The 19,440-nt window shown below is 48.9% G+C and overlaps 1 protein-coding gene across 1 annotated transcript in view; it reads left to right on the top strand.

The window, feature by feature from the left end:
* The window catches only part of ATP13A1 (ATPase 13A1), a 41,511-nt gene extending 22,551 nt beyond the window's left edge, over positions 1 to 18,960 (top strand). The window contains exons 15-26 of the mRNA XM_077262074.1: positions 1,020 to 1,130; positions 2,355 to 2,480; positions 4,376 to 4,487; positions 12,901 to 13,100; positions 13,680 to 13,776; positions 14,205 to 14,386; positions 14,500 to 14,614; positions 14,956 to 15,152; positions 15,231 to 15,373; positions 16,186 to 16,297; positions 17,440 to 17,583; positions 18,576 to 18,960. Coding sequence (XP_077118189.1) covers positions 1,020 to 1,130; positions 2,355 to 2,480; positions 4,376 to 4,487; positions 12,901 to 13,100; positions 13,680 to 13,776; positions 14,205 to 14,386; positions 14,500 to 14,614; positions 14,956 to 15,152; positions 15,231 to 15,373; positions 16,186 to 16,297; positions 17,440 to 17,583; positions 18,576 to 18,686 — 1,650 coding nt within the window. The 3' untranslated portion in view covers positions 18,687 to 18,960. The remainder of the gene's footprint in view (positions 1 to 1,019; positions 1,131 to 2,354; positions 2,481 to 4,375; positions 4,488 to 12,900; positions 13,101 to 13,679; positions 13,777 to 14,204; positions 14,387 to 14,499; positions 14,615 to 14,955; positions 15,153 to 15,230; positions 15,374 to 16,185; positions 16,298 to 17,439; positions 17,584 to 18,575) is intronic.
* Positions 18,961 to 19,440: the final 480 nt, after the last annotated feature.

Raw genomic sequence — 19,440 nt, 5'->3', positions numbered from 1 at the left:
ATTATCATCAGAGGCAGGGTTACCATGATGGGTTAAAACTCAGTGTACAGTAGCTAACACTATCCACAATTCACAATAGATGATGTCACATCTCACCTCCTCCTCCTCCTGTACAATGACTGATAACACCTCTATATACAGTAGATAACACAGGATCCACCACTCACAATAGGTGATGTCACAGCTCACCTCCTGTACAATGACTGATAACACCTCTATATACAGTAGATAACACAGGATCCACCATTCACAATAGGTGATGTCACAGCTCACCTCCTCCTCCTGTACAATGACTGATAACACCTCTATATACAGTAGATAACACAGGATCCACCATTCACAATAGGTGATGTCACAGCTCACCTCCTCCTCCTGTACAATGACTGATAACCCCTCTATACACAGTAGATGACACAGGATCCACCATTCACAATAGGTGATGTCACAGCTCACCTCCTCCTCCTGTATAATCACTGATAACACCTCTATATACAGTAGATAACACAGGATCCACCATTCACAATAGGTGATGTCACAGCTCACCTCCTCCTCCTGTATAATCACTGATAACACCTCTATATACCGTAGATAACACAGGATCCACCATTCACCTCGCAATTTTGCCAAAGTTGTTTTTTTCTCATTTTATTCTTCGTTTTCATCATGCGGTAAAAATGACCCAATAACACGACTCTCCTGATCGGTGCGATTACGACGACACCAAACACACACACCGGTCTTTTTTTATTTTCAGTACTTGTCAGTGGAGCCGCCTGGCTGGCGCTCACTGGGGGCTCGTTTTTTGCTACCATTTTTGGAGTACATACATTTTGATTGCTTTTTGGGGGGGGTTGAGATGACCAAAAAACTGTCTTTCTGGAGTGTAGATTTTATGGTGGTATCCATAATCTCTCGGACCCTCAGCGATCAGGAAGTCCTCACCGCTCCCTCGCATACGTGATGACGTGTCGTTATGGTGTTTAGTGCAGTAACTAGGCGGCCACCGTTGTGTTTTTCAGTTCTCTCATTGTCCGGAGTATTATAACCAAGTGCACACAGAGATCTCCAGAGAAGGGGCCCGGGTCCTCGCCCTGGGGTACAAAGAGCTCGGGCACCTCAGTCATCAGCAGGTAATGGCACAAGCCACATGTGAGTCCTGGAAAAATGTGTATCACATACAGCGGGAGTGGGGGGATCAGACTAAACACTATATGGAGAAAAGTATGTGCCCCCTCCACATTACACCACAGGGGCTTTTCTGGCCTCCCAATCATAGGCATTAATATCGAGCCGGCCCCTTTACACATTAGATTTCCATTTTTTGACAAGATTTTAGAGGCCTCGATGGGAATTTTTGAGCATTTCTGAGGTCAGACCTTGATGTTGCGGGGAGGCAGTTAGTCTCCTTTATTGGTGTTAGATGGGGCTGAGGTCCGGGTTCTGTGCGGCCGGTCATGTTCTTCCACCAACCCCCTTCCCTCTTATGTCTGTATGGACCTCATGCACTGGGCACAGTCATGGGGAACAGAAAAGGGTCTTCCCAAAACTGTTCCCACAAACCTGGAACCTATTGTCTTGTTCTGAAGTATTACATTTTTCCTTTACTGGAACTAAGGGCCCAATGCCGACTCCTGATAACAGTCCATAGAATTATCTTCCTCCACCGTCTGTAAAGCGGGCACAATGCAGTCAGGGGGTAACGTTCTCCTGAAATTACCAAACCCAGACTCCTCCATCAGACGCAGAAGTGCGATCCGACCCTCCACAGAACACGTCTCCTCCAGATTTCAGTGGTGGCGTCTTTACACCACTCCATCCGACGCTCGGCATTGTGTTTTGTGATGTACGGCTGAATGTAGCTGCTCGGCCATGAAACTCCCAGCGGGGGTGCAGTGTTTGCGCTAATGTTATTACCAGAGGCGGTCTGTGCTCTGCCGTTAGAGCCAGCAGAGTGTTGGTGACCTTTTTTTCCCCTCTGTTCCTCAGCACTCTGCCCCCAACTCTGTAATGTTTCGAGGCCTCCACTTCATGGCTGAGTTGCTGCGGTTCCATCCACTTCTGTCACATGTTAGCAAAGGCAGACAGCATTGTAGGGGGCCAATGTTGTACACTGGTGGGCCGAGGAGCCAGATGTTATACCCCAGAGGCCATGGGGCCGAATGTTATCCCCGGGGGAGGGGGGGGAGAATTGACCTGAATGAGAAACCTGAATTCAATGATTATGATGTGCAGCTCAGGGCTTTTTTCTTATATCGTAGGTTTAAAGGGACTTTACTGCTTTGTCCTACCGGCGACTCGTTTTATAGGATCCTTGATGAGTATGATGGATCCACTTTCCCTGTATCACATTTTAGATTCGTGAAATCAAGAGGGAGACCCTGGAGTGTGATCTGAGGTTTGCCGGCTTCATCGTGGTGTCCTGTCCTCTGAAAGCAGACTCCAAAGCCGTCATCAAAGAGATCCAGACCGCATCGCACCATGTAAGTCACCGGTGGTGGTTTAAGGTGGAGCATGACTTTTAGGGGTTTTCTGCCATAATTGTTGACCGTATGTCTAAGACATCTAATATTAGATATTAGAAAAAAGTTTTTGACAGTGAGGGTGATCAATGAGTGGAACAGGCTGCCACGAGAGGTGGTGAGTTCTCCTTCAATGGAATTCTTCAAACAGAGGCTGGACAGACATCAGTCTGAGATGGTTTAGTGAATCCTACATTGAGCAGGGGGTTGGACACGATGACCCAGGAGGTCCCTTCCAACTCTACCATTCTATGAATATGTCCGGAGGCAGCATGGCCGTCCCTCTTGTGTTTTTCCTGGGTTTTTCGTGTCTGTGGGAGATACATTTGCTTCTCACTAAATTAGAATATCATCAAAAAGTGAATTTATTTCAGTTCTTCAATACAAAAAGTGAAACTCCTATATTATATAGAGTTATTACAGAGTGATCTATTTCACATGTGTATTTCTGTTAATATTGAGGATTATGGCTTACAGCCAATGAAAACACAAAAGTCATTATCTCAGTAAATTAGAATAATTAACAGAAACACCTGCAAAGGCCTCCTAAGTGTTTATAAAGGTCCCTTAGTCTGTTTCAGTACCTCCACAATCATGGGGAAGACTGCTGACAAGCAACTGGGATAACCGCAGCCTTGAAAGGGTTGTTAAGAAAAGGCCATTCAAAAATGTGGTGGAGATTCACAAGGAGTGGTCTGCTGCTGGAGTCATGGCTTCCAGAGCCACCAGACACAGACGTATCCAGGACATGGGCTGCAAGTGTCACATTCCTTGTGTCAACCACTCATGACCAATAGACAACGCCAGAAGCGTCTTACCTGGGCCAAGGAGAAAAAGAACTGGACTGTTGTCAGTGGTCCAAGGTGGTGTTTTCAGATGAAAGTAAATTGTGCATTTCATTTGGAAATCAAGGTCCCAAAGTCTGGAGGAAGAGTGGAGAGGCCACAATCCAAGCTGCTGGAGGTCTAGTGTGAAGTCTCCACAATCAGTGATGATTTGGAGAGCCATGTCATCTGCTGGTGTAGGTCCACTGGGTTTTATCAAGACCAAAGTCAGCGCAGCCGTCTACCAGGAAATGTCAGAGCACTTCATGCTTCCCGCTGCTGACAAGCTTTATGGAGATGGAAATGTCATTCTCCAGCAGGACTTGTCCCCTGTCCACACTGCCAAAAGTACCAATACCTGGTGTACAAACAACAGTATCACTGGGCTTGATTGGCAGCAAACTCGTCTGACCTTAACCCTATAGAGAATCTATGGAGTATTGTCAAAGAGGAAGATGAGAGACACCAGACCCAACAATGCAGACGAGCTGAAGGCTGCTATCAAAGCAACCTGGGCTTCCATAATACCTCAGCAGTGCCACAGGCTGATCGCCTCCATGCCACGCCGCATTGATGCAGTAATTGATGCAAAAGGAGCCCGACCAAGTATTGAGTGCATTTACTGACCATACATTTCAGTAGGCCGACATTGCGGATTTTAAAATCATTTTTCAGGCTGGTGTTATACCGTATTCTAATTTACTGAGATAATGAATTTTGGGTTTTCATTGGCTGTAAGCCATAATCATCAACATTAACAAAAATAAACACGTGAAATAGATCACTCTGTGTGTAATGACTCTATATAATATAGGAGTTTCACTTTTTGTATTGAAGAACTGAAATAAATTTGTGAGAAGCCCCTGTAAGTGGCTCCGGAGGAGAATGGCAGAGGCATCCTGTAAAGAATAATCTATTGTCCGGTATATGGCTTTATTGACCTGGGTGTATTCCTACGCTCCTGCACCCATCGGATATATGCGGTGTGTGATAAGCTGCAAACGCTGATTGACCGAATCTCCCTTTTTGCAGGTTGTGATGATAACTGGAGACAACCCTCTCACCGCCTGTCACGTGGCGCAGGAGCTCAGCTTCATCGTGAAGGAGGACACGCTCATCCTCCAGCCTAGTAATGACCCTAAAGGTCAGTGCCACGGCCAGAATTCCTTCTATTATCTTCATTACTAAGAACATTATATTTTAGATCAGACTGCGCCTTTAATTTCTCCCTTTTCCGGCAGAGAACGTGCTAGTATATCGGGTATGGGTGTATGGGGCGGGCTCAGGAGCTGAGCCTGGCCGGCCCCAGTTGCGATACACAGCCAGGACTTGCTCTTTAACCCCTTCACGTACATGCGTCAAACTGGTACAGCGCATGTCATGTCCCCCCATTTGATGTGGGCTCCGGCGCTGAGCCCTCATCTTTCCCAGTGCATGTCATCTGTTTTGAACAGCTGACAAGTGCCTGGAACAGCCGCGAGTGTAATCGTGATCCACGCGCAGCTAATAACCCTTTAACATGCACTTCCGGCATTCACGCCGGAAATCTGCCCATCGGTGACCCCCCCTTCACACGATCGCAAGACACCGATGGTTTGGCATGAGAACCAGAGGTCTCCTTCAGACCCCTATGGTTGTCATTGCCGGCTTGCCATGAGCGCCACCCGGTGGTCAGTGCTCATAGCAAGTCAGCAATTCTGCTACATACAGGCAATCTGATCATTGCCTGTATGTAGCAGAGCTGATCGGATTATGGCAGCATCTAGTCTCCCATGAAGGCTATTGAAGCATGCCAAAAGTAAAAAAAAAAAATGTTTTTAAAAATATAAAAAAATGGAAAAAATATAAAAGTTCAAATCACCCCCCTTTCACCCCATTCAAAATAAAACAATAAAAAAAACCTCAAACCTACACATATTTGGTATCGCCGCGTTCAGAATCGCCCGATCTATCAATAAAAAAAAAAAAGCATTAACCTGATCGCTAAACAGCCTAGCGAGAAAAAAGTCAAAACCCCAGAATTATGGTTTTTTTGGTCCCCGCAACATTGCATTAAAATGACCTGAAATCAGGAAAAGTGGAGACGCTACGGGTATCAGAAAATGGCACTTTTTAAAAAATTTTTTAACAATCTTTGGATGTTTTTACTCTGTCGCCTCATTGGGGGACACAGGACCATGGGTGTTATGCTGCTGTCCAATAGGAGGCGACACTATGCATAATCTGAAAAAGATTAACTGTGGCTCCTCCTCTGCAGTATACACCCCTTAGTGTCACATAGGAGGCACACCTAAGATTTTTTTACTCCGTTTTTTCCGACGGATTATAGATGAAGAAAAGCGGGTCTCCTGTGAGACTCCCGGCATGGCTCCTTCCTCGGCCCCCTATTATGGGGTGCCCGTTTGAAGTAGAGATGGCTATTCCCCATGTTGCTCCTTCCCCAGTCCCTCGGGTGCTGGTTCGAAGTTGAGACCCCCCCCTCCTTCCCAATTCCTTTTGGTTTCTGGGTTGAGGTCGAGGCGAGGATAAAGGCCCCTGAAGGTTACAGCAGCACCCTCCCTAATCCCCCTCTGGGGGCATTAGGTTGAGACACCTCAGGTAGGGCCTGTACAGGCAGCACTCTGCAGCTCCCAGCAATGGGCCAGCACACTGCGCCTGCATCCAGGGACCCCAGCCCAGCTGCGGGCTCCTGTTGGGGCCGGGGGGAGTGCAGGCAGGCATGGCACATACAGACACAGGGCTCCCTGCGCCCCTGTCTCTGCGGCAGCACCAGCTCTATACTGCCTCAGGGGGACCCCTCACCGGGCCCCCCCTTCCGCTTACAGCCCCACCTCTATCCTGCCTTTAAATCCGGGGGGGTCCAGTTCAGACCCGACCCCCCCCCCCCCCCCCCTGGACTTCTGCGCCGACCTGGAGCCTTTCTGGGCATCATGCATCTAATTTAAGCCTCGGCTTCGGCCTAGCTGTAGCTGCCGCCTCCTCTCCGCCCCCCGGATGACAAATATGACACTGTACAGTGTCATAGAGGGGGCGGATCGAGACAGAAAGGGCGCGTTTTTACACAGCTTTGCCGCCTTTTTTCCCAGCTCTCCGCCCCCTTCTCCCCTTGCTTCTTCTCCTCGGCGGCCATTTCTACTGCAGCAAGGATAACCCTACATCTCCCGGTCAGCAGGACCAGGCCAGCCAGTCTCCGGGGAGCACAAGACTGTGGATCTTCGGCGCTGGACCTAGGGGCATACTGGTGTTGTAAGATCACAGCTGGGTTGTTTTACTCGGCTGTGAATCCATATTACCTATAAGGCTCCCCTATAGGCTTCTCTACCCCTGTAAGGTCCTCTGCAGCCAGCCCTTCTGCACTCTGTGCACTATGCCGGGCTCAAGGTCCAAGAGAACCAGGCAGGACTGCTATTATGCATTCTGCACAGCCTGCAGGACCGCTCTCCCCAGTGGCAGCACTTAACGCGCTGCCAGGACTGCATCCAGACTACTGCGTCAGAGCCCCAAGAAGCCCCTGCCAATGCCTCGGTGTCTAATGCCACGCCGGAATGGGCCACTCAGAGGTCGCAATCTATGACGCAGTCTATAGATAACCAAACCTCCACATTGCTTCAGGCTCTGCAGAGTCCTACCTCGGCTATGACCGTTACCCAGCAAAGGGAGAGCTTTACTCAGGAACAGAACGACCTGGCATATCCACGTCTAGGTCAGGACCCAAGCGGACCCATAGGTCAAGTCCATCTGCGTCATCCCATAGCACATGGTCATCCCCTTCTAGGGAGAGACACCGTAGTTCCAAGTAATCTAGACCGTCCCCTTCCAGGGGCAGACAATGCAGATCTCCGCAGTCCCCGACCAGAGAAGGCCTCCTCCCCAGCTCACCCAGCAGGGGACGCCTCAGTGATGCACAGGATTCGGAAGGCATCTGCGACTCCGACTCAGACAGGGAAATGGAGGGGTCCCTGATTATTATTATTATTTATTGTTATAGCGCCATTTATTCCATGGCGCTTTACATGGGAGGAGGGGTATACATAATAAAAACAAGTACAATAATCTTAAACAATACAAGTCATAACTGGTACAGGAGGAGAGAGGACCCTGCCCGCGAAGGCTCACAATCTACAAGGGATGGGTGAGAATACAATCCCAATCCCCCTAGCAATACAGCGATAGTCGAGGACATAATCTCTTCCATCCATCAGGTGCTGGACATTTCTAATCTGCCACCAGAGGATTTCCTTTGAAGGACCTCTGAAGCCGCCTAAGGTTTTCACTAACCACCCAGAGTTTAAAGCGATCCTTATAGAGCAGCTCTCACAGCCTGAGGAAAAATTCGCTAATCGCAAATATCTGGAGGCAAGGTACCTTTTCCCACAGAAGGACACCAAGGAATGGACAGATCCACCCGAAGTGGACCCCCCCAGTCTCTAGATTAGCAGCACAGACCCTCCTTTTTCACTGCCAGATAGCTCAACCCTCAGGGACGCAGCAGACCGGCAGTTAGAACGCATGGCTCGCTCAATTTTCGAGGCAGCAGGGGCCTCCCTGGTTGCCGCGTTCGCTTCAGTTTGGGCTGCCAAGGCCATACTGGCTTGGGCCAAAAATTTACAAGCTGTCCTCCAAGCATCTGCTCCTGAGCTGTTGGACCAAGGACCAAGCGGCTCAAATAGCAGTTGTAGCAGATTACATGCTTCATGCAGCTCTGGATTCAGCAAGGGGCGTAGCGGGGATAGCATCAAACGCCATCACGATTCGGCGTATCCTCTGGCTGCGGAATGGAAAGCGGACACAGCCTCAAAGAAGTCCCTCACGCACCTCCCGTATCTCAGTCGGTGACTTTTCGGTGAAAAGTTGGACACAATGATATCCAATGCCACCGGGGGGGAAGAGTATGTCTCTCCCTCAACTGAAACCTATACGCACTTACAAGAAGTGTAATAAAAACGATTCCGATCCTTTCGGAATTCCTCGGGCTGGTCCGTCTCGCGTCCAGCACAAAATCGTAACCGGTCCCCACACAGGGACAACTCATGGTCGACGCAAAGGTCGGACAAGACCTGGCAGTTAAGAGCAGGCCAGTCAAAGCCCAAAGGAGGTAAACCTCAGATTTTTTCCTCCTCATGACTCACGGACCCCGGAAGACATCCCACCCGTAGGCGGCCGACTTTGCTCTTTCAGCAAGTCTGGATGCCTACTACAGAAGACAGGTGGGTCAGGGAGCTAGTGTCTTCCGGATACAAGATAGAGTTCAACTTCCAACCCACCGAACCGAGTCTTCCTCTCTGTTCCCCCAAAACCGCCAGCCAAGGCTCGTGCCTTCCACCAAGCGGTTCCCTCGCTTCTTCAAGCAGGAGTCATAGTACCGGTTCCCACGGCCGGGCGCTTCCGAGGGTTCTACTCCAATCTATTCGTAGTCCCCAAGAAAGGAGGCAGCGTACTGCCCATACTGGACCTAAAACAACTCAACAAATATGTACGGGTTCGTCACTTCCGCTGGAGTCTCCTTCGGTCCATCATTGCGTCCATGGAGAAGGGAGAATATCTCGCCTTCATAGATATACAGGACGCATACCTGCACATACCAATTGCACCTGCTCATCAGAGTTTTTTCTCAGGTTCGCAACCGACAAGGACCACTACCAGTTCGTGGCTCTTCCGTTCGGACTCGCCACAGCTCCCAGAGTGTTTACCAAGGTCATGGCAGCCACCTTGGACGTCCTGCACTCCAGAGGCATAGTAGTCGTTCCATACCTGGACGATCTACTCATCAAGGCTCCTACCTTCAAGGACTGCGAGCTCAGCGTCTCAATCACAATCGACACTCTGAGTCGCATGGCATGGGCTGGTTAGTCAACCTACAAAGGTCATCACCAACCCTGAGTCAGTCTCTGACCTTCCTGGGAATGCTATACAACACCTCCATGGGTTTAGTGCTCTTTCCCAGGGACAAGGCACTGGCTCTCCGCCTAGGAGTTCGCATCCTCCTCCGCAAACCCCCTCGATCTCTCCGGTTTGCCATGAGTCCTCATCAGGATGGGGGCAGCAATAGAAGCGGTCCAATTTGGCCCAGTTTCAACTCAGGCCTCTCCAACTAGCCATTCTCAAGTCCTTTCTCTCTCGACAGGGAGTTCCGGCTAACGTCGTCAACCAAGAGGTCCCTGCACTGGTAGCTCAAGCCAACCTCGCTATCAAAGGGGAAATCCTTTCTCACAGGTCAGTGGAAGGTTCTGACCACCGATGCGAGCCTGATGGGTTGGGGTGCAGTGCACCTACACCACAGGGCACAGGGCAAGTGGTCCCCAGTGGAAGCGACCATGCCCATCAACATCCTGGAAATTAATGCCATCCTCCTGGCATTGAGGGCCTTTCATCACTTACTGGCGGCCTCTCACATCAGAATACAATCGGACAATGTCACGACTGTGGCATATGTGAATCACCAAGGGGGGACCCGCAGTACCCAGGCGATGCGAGAAGTGTCACACATCCTCCACTGGGTGGAGGACACAGGCTCTGTTCTCTCGGCGGTCCACATTCCGGGTGTGGACAACTGAGAAGCAGACTTCCTCAGACGACAAGGAATAGATTTGGGAGAGTGGTCTCTCCATCCCGAAATTTTTCGTCAGATCTGCCATCGCTGGGGGACCCCAGATGTGACCTAATGGCATCCCATTTCAATGCCAAGGTCTCCAACTTCATGGCCAGAACACATGATCCGCGGTCGCTCGGAGCAGACGCTCTGGTTCAGGACTGGACCCAGTTCCAGCCTCTACATTATTCCACCTCTCCCCCTGTTATCCAGAGAGGTGAGGAAGATCAAGCAAGATGGAGTTCCAACCATCTTAATCGCACCGGTCTGGCCCAGACGTACATGGTACGCCGACGTCGTACAACTTTCAGCAGACGCCCCCTGGCGCCTCCCCGACCGCCCGGATCTTCTATCACAAGGCCCGTTCTACCACCAGAACTCAGGGGCTCTCAATTTGACGGCATGGCCCTTGAAACCTGGGTTATAACCCAGGCAGGGCTCTCGATGGACGTCATTAGGACCATGATCAGGGCACGGAAGCCAGCCTCTGCCAAGATCTATGACCGTACCTGGAAAGTTCTCTTTACCTGGTGCGAATCTCGCGGCCAGACCCCATTCCCTTCTTCCCTCCCCAAACTACCTGTTTTTTTTTCTCCAATCGGGTCTGGAGGCCAGGCTGTCCCTGGGCTCGCCTAAGAGCCAGGTGTCTGCCCTCTCTGTGCTTTTTTTTTCAAAGGCGCATTGCTACCAAGCCGCAAGTAAGGACTTTTCTTCAGGGGGTTTCCCGATTGGTTCCTCTCTACAGACGACCACTAGAAATGTGGGACCTCAACCTGGTCCTGACAGCATTGCAGGAACCACCCTTCGAACCCGAAGGTGTTTTTTTCCTGGTAGCAATCACCTCGCTACGCAGGGTGTCTGAACTGACAGCACTCTCCTGCAGACGGCCCTTCCTTGCTTTTCACCAGGACAAGGTAGTTCTCCGTACGGTCCTATCCTTCCTTCCGAAGGTTGTGTCCAACTTCCACCTCAATGAGGAAATTTCTCTGCCTTCCCTTTGTCCGGTCCCGGTTCATAGAGTGGAGAAGGCTCTGCATGCACTTGACCTTGTCAGGGCATTGCGTATATATGTGTCTAGGACTGCGTCCTTCCGGAGGTCTGATCCCTTTTCCTTCTTCCGGAAGGGGGCCGCAAGGGTCTGCCAGCTTCCAAAGCTACCCTTGCCAGGAAGATCACATCCACCATACAAGAAGCCTTAAGAATTCTCCTCTTCCAGCCGGTATTACGGCACACTCTACACGGGCGGTAGGGGCCTCCTGGGCCATTCGGCTCCAGACTTCGGCACAACAAGTGTGTAAGGCAGCCACCTGGACTAGCCCACACTCGTTTACTAAACACTACAGGGTTCATACCCAGTCCTCAGCGGAAGCGAGCCTGGGTAGATGTGTTCTGCAGGCGGCGGTGCCCCAAGTATAGGGGCCTGTCTGCACAATATTCATCCATTGCTTCCCACCCAGGGACTGCTTTGGGACGTCCCATGGTCCTGTGTCCCCCAATGAGGCGACAGAGTAAAGGAGATTTTTGTGTACTCACCGTAAAATCTCTTTCTCTTAGCCTCTAATTGGGGGATACAGCTCCCACCCTGTTGCCCTTTTCGGGCCGTTGTTACTGTTGAGTTCTCATATTGTTCTTTGAGCTCGTACATAGTGGCCTTCTTATAGGCATGTCTATGTTATTCATGTTACTTTCCTCCTACTGCTTTTGCACAAAACTGGAGAAGGCTGACGCCGTCCAGGGGTGTATACTGCAGAGGAGGAGCCACAGTTAATCTTTTTCAGATTATGCATAGTGTCGCCTCCTAGTGGACAGCAGCATAACACCCATGGTCCTGTGTCCCCCAATGAGAGGCTAAGAGAAAGAGATTTTACGGTGAGTACACAAAAATCTCCTTTTTTAACTACTTAAATAAAAAATAACCTAGACATGTTTGGTGTCTATGAACTCGTAATGACCTGGAGAATCATAAAGGCAGGTCAGTTTTGGCATTTGTTGAACATGGTAAAAAAAATAAATCCAAAAAACAATTGTGGAATTGCACTTTTTTTGCAATTTCACCACATTTGGAATTTTTTTTCCCATTTTTGAGTACACTGTATGGTAAAACCAATGGCGTCGTTCAAACGTACAACTCGTCTCGCAAAAATCAAGCCCTCACATGGCCATAGTGACAGAAATAAAAAAGTTATGGCTCTGGGAAGGAGGGGAAGAAAAACGGAAACGCAAAAACGAAAAAGGGCTCCATCTTGAAGGGGTTAATCTAACTACTTAAAGGCCGCTGTCCATGTTTGTAGTATCTCAGTGTATAATACAAGTGATCAAATGATTGCAGGGTCAAGTCCTGTAGAGGTATGGAAAACAAAAAGTGAAAGGAAAAAATAAAACGTACAAAAGCTGAAAAGTTTTAAACTCCTCCCTGTTTTCCCAATTAAAAAAACAAAGAAATTAAAATAGATAACTAATAAATATATTACATATAATATTTATATATATTACATATTTATTATATATTGTTTATTTTATAAATATATTTATTACAAATAAATAGATGAAAATAGAAAATAACGCACGCGGTACATAGTGCGAAATAGAAATAGAGACTGCAGAGTTGTCGTTTTTTTATCATTGCACAAAAAGTAATATAAATGTCATATGCGTTATACAACGGTGTTATCTGAGCATGCTCGGGTGCTAAGTGTCTTCGGCGTGCTTGATAAATATGTTTTAATCCCCGCAGCTGCATGTCTCGCTGTTAGACAGCCACAACACATTCTGGGACTGTCTAATAAACAGGCAATCCCTCCATGTGTGCCACAGGGACTGGAACATAATATGGAGCACGCTGAAGTCACTCGGTCAGCACCCGAGCATGCTCAGATAACACCTCATCCCAGCACGTTCACTTATCACTAGCAACCGCATATCTAATAACTTGGCTCACTTTTCTATATGTCTCGTTTCTCCTGCGTAGATGTCAACTGGAGGTGGCAATCCATCGATGGCGCGGTATCGCTGTCCGCATTCCCCGATTCTGTGGCCGCCTTCACTGAGAAGTATTACCTCTGCCTGACCGGGGAGGGCCTGTCCTACCTGCAGTCCACCCGGGCCAACCTGCTGGCCGCTCTCATCCCGCACACTCAGGTGTTCGCACGAGTGTCCCCCAAACAAAAGGTAGGTCGGACGCTGGGCCATGGCGGACGTCTCCATTTAGGGAAGCTCACTGTCAGATTAAGGAGAATTCTGCCTAAATTCCGCTTTTTACGTCCATGAGATCGATCCCATCAGATGAAATATTAACATATTAGCACTTGAGCTGACAACATGGGCTACATGTTTTCTGGGAATTTTTGGTGGGAGGTGACCAGACGAAAAAAAACATTATTAGTGTTTTTTTTCTTTCTTGTTTTTCATGTAGACTACATAATTTTATATGTGGGAAGATCGTACTTTTATGTTTACACGGCTTAGCAGGACTTTTCCCCTGGATGCAATCGTTTAGATGCCACCGACAGCAATGGACAACTGCATCTAAAGTGGTTAAACAGCAGCAGTTGTGGTCGGTTGTAGCACACAGCAGTAGGTGACACGGCACAGCCCCCACAATGTCAGGACCCGATATCACAGGCCTTGAAGCGTACCAGGGATCTTCCTTCCTGGTGATATGGGATCTTCGATCAGAGATGGAGGCACCGCGTGCTCTCTGGGATCACGGTACCAGATCGTAGACACTGATCAGAATTCTCTCCCCAGGAGTTTGTGATTACGAGCCTGAAAGAGCTGGGATACATCACATTGATGTGTGGCGATGGGACCAACGACGTGGGGGCATTAAAGCATGCCAACGTGGGTGAGTAAAGCGCTGGAGATGAGGATGTGATAGCTGTCAGCGCTCCCGGACAAATGTTATCTAAAGGTGACTGTCGGGAGTTGTAAAAAGTGGTGGCTCGCATACACATTAAATGGTCAGACCGTCCCTCCAAAACGTCAGTTTCGACAGAGACACCGTGGAAATGGGGCCTTCAAATCCACTGCCCCAGATATTACTTTCAACTAGTGACCCTAGCGGTCCCCATCTCCTTCCTCATCAGGCTGACACCCCAAGACTACACACACTCCCTGTATTCGCAGCAAAGCCTCCTTCTGCCATTTTCTTACACAAGGGTGGACCTTAGATGGTCGTAGTGGCTTGCAACAGTAGAAGCTCTGGGCTCCGGATGGTCAGGGTGCCCTGGCTGATACATCAGCACTTGACATTCGTCACGTTTGTTTTCTCAGGGGTAGCGCTACTCGCCAACGCTCCTGAACGCCTACCTGAGAAGAAGAGGAAGCCACGGGAGGCGGTAACAGACGGCAGACCTTCTGGACCTGCATTCTCAAGCAACTCCATCAAGCCTACGTCCAGGGCAGCGAGGAACCGGATCATGTCCCAACGAGAGGAGCAACAGGCACAACAGCGGGTGAGATCCGGGATGGGGGCAGCGTCATCTGTATACTGCTCGCCTGTGCTCAGGCCATACATGCTGACCCGGCCATCTTGTCACATTGCGGCTTATGCTTTGCTTCCCTCCAGGAGAGGATCAGCCAGGTCCTGAAGGAGTTGGAGGAGGATCAGGTGCAGGTGGTGAAGCTCGGAGATGCCAGTATTGCTGCACCGTTCACCTCTAAGCTGTCGTCCATACAGTGCAGTGAGTATTTGCCCTGTGTATGTGGGCACGTTATTTATCCTGGTAACGTGGTGGGTGCTGGCAGTGTTATACGACTGGCACCTGTCTCTAAACGTGCCACCAGAGTTGTCTCTGATGCTGTACAGCCAAGAACTACATCAAGTCTGATTCCAGCGGGGCAATGACTCGTGCGGGGCAATGATTCGTGCGCCTATCACCCCTTCCACCTCGAGACCCGATCGCAGGGTGCCCGATCCCAGTGATTGTGTTACCGCCACCCTCCTGACTATGATCACTACCTCCGAGCGGCAGCTTTTATATGGTCAGACCAACCTGTATCCCTTGCGTCCTATTTCCCACAGTCTGCCATGTTATCAAGCAAGGACGCTGCACCCTGGTGACGACGCTGCAGATGTTCAAGATCCTGGCGCTGAACGCCCTTATCCTGGCCTACGGGCAGAGCGTCCTGTATCTGGAGGGGGTCAAGTTTAGCGATTTCCAGGCGACATTACAAGGACTTCTCCTGGCTGGCTGTTTCCTCTTCATCTCCCGCTCCAAGGTGAGTTTTGTATCCACGACGTGGTAGGAGCTGTTGCCTTTCCCGTGTTTAGACCCCTTTTTACTTCCCATTTTTCAGCCCCTGAAATACCTCTCCAAGGAGCGTCCTTTGCCCAACATCTTCAACCTGTACACCATCCTGACCGTGCTCCTCCAGTTCTTCGTTCATTTCGGGAGCCTAATCTACTTATACCAAGGGGCACTCGAAAGAACCGAGCCCAGGTAAGGTATCAAGAGCAGCAACTATGGGAAAAGGGGACCTGTCACCAGGCCAAAAGTGGCCAGTTTGTGCTCTTATTTTCTTCCCGCTCCTCCCTTGAGTATTCTGGATGATGATTTTATTTATTTTTTTCTAAACCTGCCATACGGTTCCGGAGATATGGGGCCTTATTTGCTGCTAATTCTTATGGTCTGTTCCCAGGGGGCGTGACTCACAAAGCAGCCTAAAGACACACCCCAGAGGACCTGTGAGCCACGCCCCCTTGTGAAGACCAGAAAAAGTAGAATTAACGGTTAACGACCTATAGCTTAGGAACCGTCTGGTGTAGTTAAAAAAAAAAGAAAAAAAAAATGGTGAAAGGTTCTCTTTAAAAAGGACCAAACCCTTTGCCATAAATACTGAATGTAATTTTTATTTATTTTTTTAACCTGATGTAAATGCTGCTATTTTCCTATATCCAGTATATTTTTTTTCTTTTTGTTCCTGAGATAGGTGGAAAGTGTTACCTGTGGGATGATGGTGGTGATAGTTGTACGACGGGTGCTGCTTCTTTATCACAGCGCCACCCCTGTTCGCAGGTTGCTTGTGGTACTGCGGTTTAGCCACATTCACTTCTCTGAAGCTGCCCGACACAAGTAGTGCACGAGCGTGGCGCTGTTCCTGGATTATTTTGGACTTCATGTCCATTTTTCAGGCAGAGCTTTTTTATGTAACTGTGTCCGAAAACCTGGAATATTGAAGGGAGGTCCGACTGATGAATTGGAGGGAGTTTTGCCGGCTCGTGATGTGCGCCGCTATCGTTTCTCTTGTGCAGGTCGGACGAGTTTGTGGACCTGTATAAGGAGTTTGAGCCGAGCCTGGTGAACAGCACGGTATACATCATGTCCATGGCCATGCAGATGGCCACGTTCGCCATTAACTATAAGGTACGTGGCTCGTTACGTTTACTATGCGGCCACCGCAGGCCAATCCGGGAGTCCTCGACCGCAGAAGCCTCCTTCTCCCTCTGTCGGTGACCTCCATCTGCTCTACTGGGGATTATGGGCAGATTTCTCAATGGGGACGACCCCTTTAAATTTTAGGGCGTGTTCACACAAAGGATTCTTAGACGTGAAAAATCTGTCTTTCTATAGAGAAGTCTCAGAAAACCCATAAAAGCCAATCTTGGGCATTCTCGACCCCCAGAAAAGTGGAAAAACTGCACCAAAAAAAATGCACGGAATTTAGTCCTACTCAATTTTTCCAAATAATAACTTGTTTGCTGCAAATAAACTTTGCAAATAAATAATTATGTTTTTTCCATAATAAAAAATGGCATAAAAAGAATTACTACTTAGAATAGTAAAATACAACATTTTCTTCCAGGGTGTCTGGTATTAGGGCTAAGCTGTAATTTTTTTAAAAATCTTTTACATTTGGCTTAAAGGGGTATTCCCATCTCCAAGATCCTGTCCCAATATGTAGTAGGTGTAGTAATAACAATATTAGCAAATACCTCCAATTAGAAATGTAGTATAGTTCTTCTGATTCCCTGTTTCTTTCCTCCTCTGCAGGCATTGCAGGAGCTTAGGTATCCATGGTTACGACCACTAGCTAACGAACTGTCACCATCTCAGAGGTTGTAACCATGGATACCTAAGCTCCTCCAATGCCTGCACATGAGGAAAGAAACAGTGAATCAGAAGAACTGTCCTACATTTCTAATTGGAGGTATTTGCTAATACTGTTATTACTACACCTACTACATATTGGGACAGGATCTTGGAGATGGGAATACCCCGTTAAAGTACTTCAGTGATAAATTTTGCAGAGAAGCAGGCACAAAAGCAATGCTGAGTCTTGGGGGCTTTGTGTCCTCGCCGAGCTCTGGGGTCTCCTCTGTCCCTGCTGCCTCTTGGCAAATTTGAAAATGGAAATGTTGCCCTCTGCTGGCACATAATGGTAATACATGCATAGGAAAAAGCTAGCACTTTGGCAAGGTTTAGTGCCGCCACCATATTGTGTGCAGGCGGTGTTTATTTCTACTTCTACGATCACTCGATAATCCCATTTCCATTCCTTTTTTTAGGGTCACCCATTCATGGAAAGCCTAAGAGAGAACAAGCCGCTGCTGTGGAGCATTGTGCTGTCGGGCATGGCCATCGTCTGCCTCCTGTCCGGCACATCGCCAGAGTTCAATGACCAGTTTGGGCTGGTGGACATCCCTATGGAGGTAATTCACCTTGGTTGCCCTCTCCTCTGTCCAAGGCTCGTAGTAATGTATACCTTCTTCTCCGTAAGCGTTTTCTCTACAGTCGGCACAGTATTGCACTTTCATGGTGTTTTTGGGGGGGAAGTTGTGAATGTCATAAAACGACTGTGCAAACCAAGCACCGGCGCTCGGTGCACCCTTGGTGTGACCAAGCTGTTTTCTGTGCCTACTGGTTTTGCAGCAATCTCTATTCTAAAGCCAGAGGAGGAGAAGATGGATGGGAAACAGGTAGGCGGGAACGTGCACTCAGTTGTGTGACCACGCCATGTGTGCACTGAGCGTATGTGCTTGGTTTGGACAGTCCTTTTGTGCTGACTGATTCCTTTTTAAAGAGGGAGGTGACGTGTATTGCTGTAGTAGTATACTGCAGATTTTGTTTGCGTTTCTGCAAACCTCCCACCACCAGGGCTGGTTTTTAGACAAAGTTGGGCTCCGGGCAAATCCCCCTAACGTAGGCCACCTTTCTAAGAGAAGAGGGGCATGAATATTTTAGGAAGCAAAGCTTCTCCGTTTTATGGCGAAAGTCAAGTCTGTCCTTCCGTGCACTCAGTAATGCCTCGCAGCTGTCAAGATCTCTGCTTGCGGTAATTGATCACGTTGGATGAGTTTCTCCAGGTCGCCCACCGTTCCGTAATGGCCCCCAATTCATCCAGAAATTACAAATCGCTGGTAGTGTTCCATAGTTGGCAGAGTTTGGGGCCGTGAGGATGTGAGGTGGACACATTCATCGTAATTTACCCCAAAAAAATGGCAAAAATTTCGACAGGAGATCCAAAGTAACCTTTCTTGCAGCACTGCACCGAAACTGAAAAAGGCCCAAAACTCATGAAGCCGTGCTCGACTCTCAATGAATTTGGCGCTTTTTACTACGGTGACCGATTTTGACCTCATTCTTGGTGAATCTTTCCATAGAAATCTGGATTTTACCATAACATTTTTTCTTTCTCTTGCAGTTCAAGCTGGTTATTGCCAAAGTCCTGTGTGTGGATTTCTGCCTGGCCTGGGCGGTGGACCGTATCCTTCAGTATTTTTTGGGAAACTGTAAACTCAAAGTGCCTTCATAAGCTCGGACAACAAAGACTTGTGACACTGCCCGCCACGCGACTCCACCCAGAAGCCGTCAGCGTCCGGCCTTCACCTAGGGTGCCCACCACCAGAGGATCCGCGGAAACTGCATTCTGTGACCGGATGAAGAAGCCTCAACACTTGAAGACGTCACCACTTGCTCGGGACATGACAAACTGATCCGATTTCATTTTTTTTTTTTTTTCTTACTGGAATTCGCTTTTGGAAAGCGCAAACTATTTGTTAAATAAAAAAACGCATTGATGAATTTTATCAGGTTTCTCTCTTGGGTCGGTCACTTGTGTTGCAGAATTTCCACCAAGTACTGAACTGCCAGTAGGTCTCTTTTATGGGAAAATGGGCATGTCTAGTGCCATACATAGGGAGCCGGAAGGGTGGAACCCAAAGCGGTCAGTATCACTTCGTAGGGCTTCTATAAATCTAGTATTTCCAGGACGTCCCTCCTGACAGCACCACCAGGAGGTTGTCCTTCTTATCCTTGATAGGGACAGGAAACACAGAAGAGGTTAAATAGCCCCTCCCCACCTCCACCCCTCAGTGTTTTTCCTGTCCCTATCAGGGACAGACGCAGAGGAGCGATGGCACGGCTTACCGTGCTGAAGATCCACGTAACCGGTCGAGCAGGGCTCCCGGAGCAGTCTCATCCCTCTCCCGAGGGCTCTGAGCAGGCGGTGCAGGGCGCCGCATAATTGCGCTGATACCGCTGGAGGTCCCTCAGCGCCGGTCGAGCTG

The sequence above is a fragment of the Ranitomeya variabilis genome, chromosome 5, assembly GCF_051348905.1.
Source record: "Ranitomeya variabilis isolate aRanVar5 chromosome 5, aRanVar5.hap1, whole genome shotgun sequence".
In the NCBI taxonomy this organism is placed as follows: domain Eukaryota; kingdom Metazoa; phylum Chordata; class Amphibia; order Anura; family Dendrobatidae; genus Ranitomeya; species Ranitomeya variabilis.
This window is presented reverse-complemented; position numbering and strand designations above follow the sequence as displayed.